At 43.4% G+C, this 11,039-nt stretch overlaps 1 protein-coding gene across 1 annotated transcript; it reads left to right on the top strand.

Annotated features, from left to right (window-relative positions):
• The first annotated feature begins 3,139 nt into the window (after positions 1-3,139).
• LOC134295412 (uncharacterized) lies at positions 3,140-10,443 on the top strand. The gene is made up of 2 exons (XM_062967779.1): positions 3,140-5,257; positions 8,718-10,443. Exons 1-2 carry the CDS (start codon positions 4,873-4,875, stop codon positions 9,314-9,316), a joined length of 984 nt encoding a protein of 327 aa, XP_062823849.1. The 5' UTR covers positions 3,140-4,872; the 3' UTR covers positions 9,317-10,443.
• Positions 10,444-11,039: the final 596 nt, after the last annotated feature.

Below are 11,039 nucleotides of genomic sequence, written 5' to 3'. Positions count from 1 at the left end.
AATGAAGGATGCTATTTTGAGTAACATCATCTATTTATAGAATGTAAGAGACAGCAAAGTATCTCACAAGCAGGTCAATTCAAAAGCAGAAGGCAGGCAACAGCCAACAGCATATTTGATTACTGGGGAAGAAGGAAACTAAATCTCTTCTCCCACCAGTATTACAATTGGGTTATTGTCCCACACCAGCACCTGATCAGCTTCTTTTCCCTGCCTCCTAGCTGATTAATTGAACTAAGCAAGAAATGGGTTATATTCCCAATGATACCTTAAATGCCTTGAATCCATCATATGGAAGCAAGTAATATGTACTTTGGTGAGATAATTGAGATTCTTTCCTAGTCAGCCATAGTCAATTCCCTGAACTACAACATTAACAATGATCTGGAAATGGATTCCTACCAAATTGCAAGCTTCAGGATTCCACAGGAATCAGAGTCCTATAACTGGAGTACATATACCCTCTTGGTCTCAACCATTACATTTTTCTTCCTTAAGAGGAAATATAGATCCAGTTCTGTCTTGCACTATTATAATCTACAGAATGTAGGGAAAGAAATTATTATTGTAAGCATTTCTTTTCCTTGATGTCACATGGGCATGTGTGTGCCAACAACAAGGAGCAGTGCTTGTTTTGTAAATGGAAATGAGCAAACAATTCAGAGTACAAAGTGATTCTTACCCATTGTATACATGTTGTTTGTGTTGTGAGTGATACTATAATTTCTATGGTAAATAGCAAATTAAGAAAAACACACACAGAACAATTCATATCTCCTTCAGAACGCTGACAGCTTTTCATTTTACTAGACATAATTAAATGTGCTGTATGAAAGCACCATGGTTCTTTGTTGGTTGGTAAATACTGGTTGACAAGCTCACAATGAAATAATCCCAATGTCTAATGGAATAGGGAATTTTGTGTGATGTTAAAAATCTATAAATGGCATCCAGAACATTTGAAATACTATTTTTACCTCCTGGGTATATCAGAGATATGTTAGCAATTATAACAGCTGATACATCTCTAAGAAATCTTGCCTTTAAAATTTAAAGGGAACTCACGGTTTTTCTAAGATAATAGAATAACAGAGTTGGAAGAGACCATATGAGTCATCCAGTTGAACCCACTGCCATGCGAAAATATGGAATCAAAGCCTCTATTAAAATGCCTTCAGAGAAGGTGACTATCGCACTGGGAGGCAGTGTAATCTACTGTCAAACAGCTCTTATCATTAGGAAGTTCTGTGTTATAGTCTCTGGAACAGCAGAAAACAGTCTTGTTCCATCTTCAATGTGTAAATCATTTCAGTGATTTAAACATGCCCCCTCTTACCATTCTCTTCACTAGTCTAAAAGTACCTAGATCCCTAAGCTGCAACTCAGAGGGCATGGTTTCCTAGTCCTTTACCAATTTGGTTGCCTTCTTATAGACATATTTCAGCTTGTAAATATCCTTTTAGAATTGTGGCACCCAGAACCAGACACAATATTCCATGTGAGGCATGATCAAAGTAGAATATAATGACACTTTGATCAAAGGAGCAGCATCGATGTTATGCTTAAGATAGTTCACATTTGGTAGACTGGCATCTGAATATCAAATGTGTAAGCATTCCATACCATAATAATCACAGCTGTTCAGCATGATCCATCAAAATCTTAGCAGGAATGAAGAGGACATTCTAGGACATATAACCTGGGAAAAAAATGGAGAGTGCATTGATGAGTGTAATACACAATAATAGAAATGATTCGTGTTTTTTTCTGATGTCTTTTTCTCCCTAAGGTAGAGGGGCGTAGAGCTCATAAACATCAAACAGTCATTTTATTTATTTATTTATTTATTTATTTATTTATTTATTACAGTATTTCTACCCCGCCCTTCTCACCCAACAGGAGACTCAAGGAAGCTTACTGTATAAAACACATATATAACAATCAACAATCATAGTAACATTCAAATTCAGTTTAAAATTAAATTACATTTAAAACATTCATAAAACACATATAAATGTACATTTAGGTGCATTTCAAGTACAAACCAGATGTTACAGATGGTGCTGCCATTATTGTTTGAAAGCCTGGTCACATAGCCAAGTCTTAACTCTTTTTTGGAAGAAAAGGAGAGAGGGAGATTTCACTTGTGAAAGTGTTCCATAGGCAGGGGGCCGCTACTGAAAAGGCCCTGTCTCTCGTCCCCACCAGCCGCACCTGTGAGCCTGGTGGGACCGAAAGCAGGACCTCCCCGAGGATCTTAAATTATGTGATGGGTCATAGTGGGAGGCACATTTGGACAAGTAAGCTGGGCCAGAACCACATTCTCTTCCTGTCCCACTCCCTCTGTCCACCCTAAAAACCTATGCACCACCTACCCTCCCTCCTCTATTTTCCTGCATCCTATTTCCTTTTCCCTTCAACCCAAGTAAGTGAGCAAGGAAACACTCCTCTAGTTTGATGTCCTCCTAGCACCCAAAGATTTGAACACTAATAAAGCCTGACTTATGTGAAGGCAGTAGGCTTGTGCAATCCAGGTAAACCGCTAAAGAACTAAAAGACTGAGGTTTATCACTGAATATGAACATAAAGGGTTTATTGTATTTTATTTTTGGTCACTGTTCTAAAATTATTTCAAAAAGAAAACTTCAAGCTTTATTCCTGAGTGACAAAACATTAACGAACATCAGTTTTGTAGTCTAGATGACTGAAATAGTGTTTCAATCTATTGTGTTTCAAATTCCATCAGGCAAATTGTTCAGGTGAGAGAAACTGTAAATTATAAGTATTGCTAAAGATTGTGTATATCTGTGGGGCGCATTTTCATATATATTAAATCCTTTCATTTATTGATTTCCAAAATATAATAATGCCAACAACTTTTTACATCTACTAAGAGCCATATATAGAGTTTGTCCATATGAAGAGGCGCACTGATTGAACCAGACTTTCTTCTGAGGTAGAAGGAGACACAAATAAATACAGTGACCTCTTTCGCACAACATAAGAACCAGTGGACAGTGAGAAAATATTTCTTCTTTAGCTGATGGAGGCAGAAGTTCATACAGCCCTGAGATTCAGATGCATGTATTATTTCAGCCTCTGTGGTTGTAGAGTTCACATGAAAATGAAACTTCCCCCCACTGCGCAGCTGGGGGAGGGAAGGGGATTTGCCCCCTCCCAACGAAGGAGAGACTTCTGGAAGGGGGGCGGGGCTTCTAGGAAGCTGCCCGCCTCTTAGATCACTCACTTTTGGAGCTTCGACGTGAGAGGATCCAAGAGTGGGAGCTCCTGTCCCTTGGTGCCGAGGTCCAGGAGGAGAACGTCGAGGGAGATTTATCCCCCCTTTTTTCATCTGTTTATACTACTGCTTTGAGGTCTGTATAGGAAGGGAGAGAGGCTGAGGCAGGGGAGCCAGGGTTGGCCTTGGCTGCTACTTGGCTTCTCCCTCGACGTCATTGTGCCTGGTAATGTTAAGAATTTGTTTGGAAATTAAGTTGCTTCCCCAGTTCTAAGGGGTTTGGGCGGAGGAGGGTGTGTGCGGGGCCCGCGCGCCTCTTCTCCGTTCCTCCCTTCTTCCTTTGCATGGTCCTGAGCCTTATTAGTGTGAAGGTGTAGGCGGGGGCTTTACTTTTGGGAGATATGGGAATGATGTACCTTTTTTCCATGTTTAAGTTGGCTTTATTTATTGTGTAATTTTATTTGGATGGTATGAATGATGAATTGGTTGTTTGGGTCGCGTTTTGATTTGACGTTTGGGAATGGAAGCTATGTGGTAGGGTCGCCATTTTTATTACCAGTCTTATGTAGAGGTGTTGCTGGGCAGATTGGCTGTGTTTGTGGCGCGAATTCCCTGTTGCTGGGCAGATTGCCATAGCTGTTAGTGTCGGTTCTTTGAATTTCGCGCTCTTTTTGCCTTATAGTTTGCCGCGGTTTTTCTTTGTGCAGCCATGTTGGTTGCCAGGTTGGGTGAGGGCTGGTCAGCCATTTTACTTGTGGGCATGGGCAAGTGTTTGCGGCGGCCATATTTGTTAAGGGAATTAGGCTGGAAAGGACGGGCGCCATGTTGAGTGAGGGCTGGTCAGCCATTTTACTTGTGGGCATGGGCAAGTGTTTGCGGCGGCCATATTTGTTAAGGGAATTAGGCTGTAAAGGACGGGCGGCCATTTTTGTAGCTGGCATATTAAATAGAACAATGGTGGCCATTTTGTTGATCGGTCGGCCATCTTTGTTAAGGGAATGGCAGCCATTTTAGGTGCTTCATGGCAGCCATTTTACGGAACGTTTTTTAATGGATTTTAATGGCTGTGGCCATTTTTAATTTGGGCATACTCACATTGCATTGGTTTAATGCTATAACAATTGATGGTATTGACTGATTGGTTTTAAAAAATACAAATGGATTATTAGTAATTGATTAGATGGTTCAAGTTAATTCATTGATAATGTATGGAGATTAATTAATTCATATGTATTTATGGTGGCTGATTAATTAATGAATTGATGTTGGGGTTAATTGATTAATATATTTAATTAATTTTCAGGGGGTAATTTATTTAATATGCTATTGAGGACAATAAATTAATGAGATTCTCTATATAAATTGGGGTATTAACTTATTGAATTAATTTTAATATCATGTATATATAGTAGGTGCATATCAGTGTGTGGTATTGTATGCTTTAATTAAATGATTGCTTAGTTGCTTTTGATTTAAGAAATGTTAGACGCTTCGGGTCCCTTGGCTTGGATAGGGTAGGGAGTTGGCTCATTCTAGTTTCTGCCACCCCCTCCCCCCCCCCCACTTATTTGCTACTGAACTTTCTTCCTCAATATTAACTTTTCGTGGTCTTACTGAACTTCTTATTTTGCAGTATGCCACCAAAGAAGAATGTTGGGGGGCCTAAGGGCAAGGGTCCTGCGAAGAAGATTCCAGCAAAGCGCCCGCCTCCACCAAGTGGTCCTTCAACCGAGGATGAAGACTCTGCACAGTTGTTGGGAGTGTTGGTCGCCCGGATCGAGGCACTGGAAAGAGAGAAAGCAGCGGCTGCTGCTGCGGAGGTGCAGAAGGCTGGTGGGGGCAGTAACACCGGGTTAATTAAGTCCTTATTTTCCCGTATTTCTGCCTTAGAAGGGGAAAGGAGTGCTGCGGTGCCTGTCACTGATGCGAGCCTGGTTACATCTACGCCGGTGACCGCTGAAGCTGTTCCATCTGCTTCGGCGGCAGCAGCTGAGATGAGAAGTGCCGTATCCGCTTTAGGTAAAGGGGACACACACACCTTCCCTTGGGGAGTGGCAGACTCTCAAGATCTTATCACAACCCAAGCACCTGATGAGCCTGTTCCATCAACCAGCGGCACGCAATTAGCTATCGTGGCTCCGGTGGTTGAGACACCAAGCGTGGTGGTAGCCTCTTTGGATTCAACACCTACTATTGAGAATTCTTTGTGTTTTTGGGGCACGGCTGATTGGCCTTTGCCGGCCTCTGATAGCCATAGTGCTACAGCTTTAGGCTCGCATTTGGCTCAAAAGACAATTGATAAAATTTTAAGGAATGAATACATCGACATTTTTACCCTGTATTTCAGGGAACTTGATAAGAAAGAAAAAGATGATTTAGATGATGAAAGAAAGGAAATTATGAAAAAACGCAAAGTGGACCAGAATTGGGGCAATTGGTTCTCTTGCTTTTTAATTTACGGAGGGGTTCTAGTGAAGGCTTACCCTTCCAGAGCCCATTCTCTTTTTCAGTACATGAACATTATCAATTCGGCTTATGTAAATTTTACAGGTAGCGCTTGGCTCTTGTATGACAAGCGCTTTAGGCTTCGTGCGGCTCACTCTCCAACTTTGCGCTGGGATTTGATTGACCATCAGCTGTGGTTGGAGGTTCTAACTCCGGCACGTCCCATTGCGGGCGAGAAGGCCGACAGTGGGCACACAATTCAAAATTCTCGAGCTGGGCAGTCCTTTCGTCAGCATCCATATTCCCAGTATCAGCAACCACAGCAATCTCAACAACGCTTGCTATGCTGGGAATATTCTTCGCAGGGAGTTTGTTCCCGAAGGGGTTGCAAGTTCCAGCACGTTTGTGCCATCTGTTCAGGGCAACATTCTTCCAAATTTTGCAGTAAGGGAAAACCTGGTAAGGGTGGGGGAAAGGGTAACCACGATCCCAAGAGAGGTTTCGGCTCAGGTGGGTTTTCCAAAGGGGCCCAGCCCAATTAATTTAGTTCAGTTAGATTTGTGGTTATCCAGTTATCCCAATTTAGGCGCAGCTAGTTATCTGCGTGCTGGGTTTTTTGAGGGTTTTAGGATTCCTGCAATGGGACATAGAGCTCCTTTCAGGGCACCGAATCTAAAATCTGTTATTGGCATGGAGGACGTTGTCCTTGCTAAAATCAATAAGGAAGTTGCAGAGGGTAGGGTTCTTGGCCCATTTAGGTCTCCTCCCACTCCTAGGTTAAGGGTTTCGCCATTAGGGATTGTTCCAAAGAAGGCACCGGGGGAGTTTCGACTCATTCACCACCTTTCCTATCCCAGGGGAAGGTCAGTGAATGACGCGATTCCTGATGATTTTTGTACAGTCCACTATACTTCTTGTGATTCGGCGGTTAGGAAAGTTAGATCTAGGGGGCCGGCGGCAGAATTGGCAAAGTGTGACATCAAGTCTGCTTTCCGGCTACTGCCTGTACATCCGCTGGACTTTGAGCTGTTGGGTTTTCAGTTCAACGGGTTGTACTATATGGACAGGGCTCTTCCCATGGGCTGTTCAGTTTCCTGTGCTGCTTTTGAGTCCTTTAGCACCTTTTTGGAGTGGGCCCTTAAATCAAAATCGGGTTTATCGGGGGTTGTGCACTACCTGGATGATTTTTTATTTATAGGGATGTCTGGTTCTGGAGAATGCGAATTTCTTCTGCATTCTTTTCAGGAACTGGCCGATCAGTTAGGGGTTCCCTTAGCCCCCGAAAAGACAGAGGGCCCGGCTACTAAATTGACCTTTTTGGGGATTGAGCTTGATACAGTGCAGCAAGCCTCCAGTTTACCTAGGGAGAAAGTTTTTAATCTAGTAGATAGGATTCGAGCTTTTGTTACCCGTAACAAGTCCACATTGCGGGAGTTTCAGGAGCTTATTGGGCATTTAAATTTTGCATGCAGAGTTATAGCTCCTGGGCGTGCTTTTTTGCGCAGACTCTGCGATGCTATTTCTGGGGTTAGACTTCCGCACTATCATGTGCGGATTACACGTGGGATCAAAGCTGATTTGGACATTTGGTTACAATTTTTAAATCAATATAATGGGATTTCTTTTTGGAGACAGGATCTTTTGTTGAAGGATGCTCTTCAGATAGCTTCTGATGCTTCTGGAGCCCTCGGCTTTGGTGTATTTTTTTTAATGGGCATTGGTGTGCCGAGCTTTGGCCCAGGGAGTGGCACACCAAGGGTATAACGTCCGATTTAACTTTTTTGGAGTTTTTTCCAATTTTGGTGGCTGTCACGCTGTGGGCTGATCAAATGACAAATTCCACCGTTCATTTTTGGTGTGATAACCAGGCTACGGTGCAGGTTATCAATTCTTTAACATCTAAGTCAGTCAGACTGATGGAGGCTTTGAGGTTTTTTACACTCCACTGTCTAAAGTATAATATACTGTTTAAAGCTTTTCATATTGCAGGGACAGATAATTCTCTCGCTGATGCTCTGTCCCGTATGCAGATGGATCGCTTTAGGCAGCTTGCCCCCAGCGCAGATTTGCACCCCCAGAACATGCCGGTCCATCTTTGGAAAATTGGGAACAGTCCATAGTCCGGGGAATGAAGTTGGCTTTGGCCACGACTTCCAGAAAATCTTACGTCAGAGCGGTGCAGGAGTTTCATGAGTTTAAAAAGTTGTATGCCATAAGTTCTGTTTCACCGATTCCATATGAGCACGTCGCACAGTTTGGTGTTTTTCTGGAAAGGAAGGGGTTGGCCCCTCAAACTATTCGTGCTAAATTATCTGCCCTGGCTTATTGGCTTAAGGCTCAGGGCTTTCCAGATGTTACAGCCGATTTTAGGCTTCGCAAATGGCTGGAAGGTTTGTCGCGGGAGCAGGTTAGGCCACGTGACTGCCGTCAGCCATTGACACCGGAAATTCTTAAAGGCTTAAAGCAAATTTGGCCCAAAATTTGTGAATCTCATTACGAAGCTTTGCTGTTGCAGGCAGCGGCTCTCACCGCTTTCTTTGGGGCTCTTCGTATTAGTGAGCTGGTCGCCTCTTCAAAGGCTGATCAATCTAGAAGGGCCTTGCAATTTTCGGACCTGCGGCTCCAGCAGGACAAATTGGAATTGTTTATCAGGACTTCTAAAACGGATCAAAAAGGGAAGGGTTCCATTATCAAATTGGGATGCTGTAGTGATTTGGAATTATGCCCAGTTGCAGCTTTGTCATCTTTTGTGTCCTGCAGAGGAACGTTAGCTGGTTTTCTTTTTTGTCATCGGGATGGAGCACCGTTGACAAAATACCAGTTCTGGGCCTTGACTTCTAAGGCCTTAGGAATGTTGGGTATCAAAGATCAGAAATTTGGTACTCATTCCTTTAGAATTGGGGCTGCTTCCACTGCTGCCGTTATGGGCTACTCTATAGACAAAATTAAGATGTTGGGAAGATGGAAATCTGGTGCCTACCGTGCGTATGTGCGTCATATATCGGATTAGTTATATGGCTTTTTGTTTTTTCAGAACCCACCCTGTTGGCGAGTAGACGATGCGTCCTGATTTGCGGGCACAGTTATGTGCACTGGGCAGAGCGACAGGCGCGCAGAGGTCCCTACGGCCAGCATCTCGGCCTCGCTTCCTTGGCTTTTGTTGAATGGAGGGGAAGAAGAGGTCTGCGGTGGGAGGGTTTGCTCCCTTTGTTGTTTGGGTCAGGGGTCCGTTTTCCACCTGACCTTATTGTTATGCATTTGGGAGGCAACGATTTGGGGCTGCTTAAAGGCAGGGCCCTTTTTCTCCAGGTTTTAAATGACATGCACAAGATCCAGGAGGTGTGGCCTCATACCGGATTGGCATGGTCAGCAATTATTCCTAGGCCACGTTGGCCCTATGGGGATGGAAAAAAATTGGACAAAGCAAGGAAACGGGTCAATAGGGCCCTACAGAAGGTTTTGGAAAATGGCATGGGTTACTATGTCCCTCATGACACCATTAGATTCAATGATTCGACGATGTATCGGACTGATGGGATCCATCTGTCCGAACTGGGCAACCAAATTTTCTTAGCGGATCTGCAGAAAGGAATTAGGGAAATTCTTTCGAATTTGGTGGGGGTCAGGAGCTAAATAGACATTTGCTCCTGAACTGTGGCAGAATGCTTAGGGGAATCTCTTATTTTGGTGTGCACCACAAGGCACCTCTGTTTTGGTGTTGGCCAGAGGCATGAATCCTCGCTTAGGGTTTTTACAGCCCCGGCGAGGGTGAACGATTATGGCCTTGGAATGGGAGACTTTGACCTCATTTGTTTCGGAGGCAAAACTCTCCAACACATTCCCCTTTAGGTCATCCAGGTTTAGATAGACTGGGGACCTGGTGTTTCGCCCTAAATTCAGTCTTACTGGATGGTCGGGTATGACCACTAATATCGGTTTATGCCTTACCAAATTCTTAGATGGCTAAGGATTTTTGGCCCTAGTTCCAAATTAAAGTTAAATAGGTAACTATCAATAAAGTTGCCCAGTTTTAAACCCAAGCTTACTTGTCTTGTCTCGTTATTTCGGAGGGTTGGAGGGCAAGAAACTTCCCCCCCCCCCTGCGCAGCTGGGGGAGGGAAGGGGATTTGCCCCCTCCCAACGAAGGAGAGACTTCTGGAAGGGGGGCGGGGCTTCTAGGAAGCTGCCCGCCTCTTAGATCACTCACTTTTGGAGCTTCGACCCACCCGCCCGCCGCTAACAGTATAGCAGTAGTGTGGTCGCTTAGATGGGCCGGGTAGGAATTTTTTCCCTCCCATGTTCTGGGAGGGTTTTTTGCCTACCCTATACTGTGTGGAGTGGTAAATTGGGAGGTGTGGTCATTTAATTAGGTGGTCAGCGGAATGCTTAGAGGAATCTCTTATTTTGGTGTGCACCACAAGGCACCTCTGTTTTGGTGTTGGCCAGAGGCGTGAATCCTCGCTTAGGGTTTTTACAGCCCCGGCGAGGGTGAACGATTATGGCCTTGGAATGGGAGACTTTGACCTCATTTGTTTCAGAGGCAAAACTCTCCAACACATTCCCCTTTAGGTCATCCAGGTTTAGATAGACTGGGGACCTGGTGTTTCGCCCTAAATTCAGTCTTAATGGATGGTCGGGTATGACCACTAATATCGGCTTATGCCTTACCAAATTCTTAGATGGCTAAGGATTTTTGGCCCTAGTTCCAAATTAAAGTTAAATAGGTAACTATCAATAAAGTTGCCCAGTTTTAAACCCAAGCTTACTTGTCTTGTCTCGTTATTTCGGAGGGTTGGAGGGCAAAAGCTTGTTACTACTATTTCTATCAATAAAAATTGCCACCTCCTGTTGATGATGTCTAGAATTTTATTGGCTTTTTTGCCTGCAACATTTCACTCTTGACTCAAGTGCAGCTTGCAATATACTAAGACTCCAGATCTATTTCACAACTACTGATGTCAAAACAAGTATCACTTATTTTATATTTGTACATTTCATTTTTGTTCTTGGTGAAATTCATATTGCTATTTTTTGCCTAGCTCACCCATCAGTTAATGTCATTTTGAATCCTGATTATGTCATCTCGAGAATTAGCTGCTCCTCCCAATTTGGTGTCATATGTATGTTTGATAATCATGTCATTATCCAAGTTATTTACAAAGATTTTGAACAACATCAGTCCCAGGCATAACACTGAGGCACCTCACTGGTCACTTCCCTACAAGTTGAACAGCGACTACTGTTGAGCATCTAATTAGAAGTTGATCTAACATTAGATCATTTAGGTCACATTATATACATTTTTTGCACATAAATGTAATGGGACCATTCCTGACATACCATGGTTTTCAATGTA

The sequence above is a fragment of the Anolis carolinensis genome, chromosome 1 (genome assembly GCF_035594765.1).
Source record: "Anolis carolinensis isolate JA03-04 chromosome 1, rAnoCar3.1.pri, whole genome shotgun sequence".
Taxonomy (NCBI): Eukaryota; Metazoa; Chordata; class Lepidosauria; order Squamata; family Dactyloidae; genus Anolis; species Anolis carolinensis.
The sequence above is the reverse complement of the archived record's forward strand: the minus strand, read 5'-3'. Positions and strand labels throughout refer to the sequence as shown.

Bases quoted from the DNA above. Each gene is read 5' to 3' on its own strand.
- LOC134295412 (XM_062967779.1), top strand. From the start codon at position 4,873: ATGCCACCAAAGAAGAATGTTGGGGGGCCTAAGGGCAAGGGTCCTGCG. The intron at 5,258-8,717 runs GTAAAGGGGACA...TTGTTTTTTCAG, and splicing joins AAGTGCCGTATCCGCTTTAG to AACCCACCCTGTTGGCGAGT.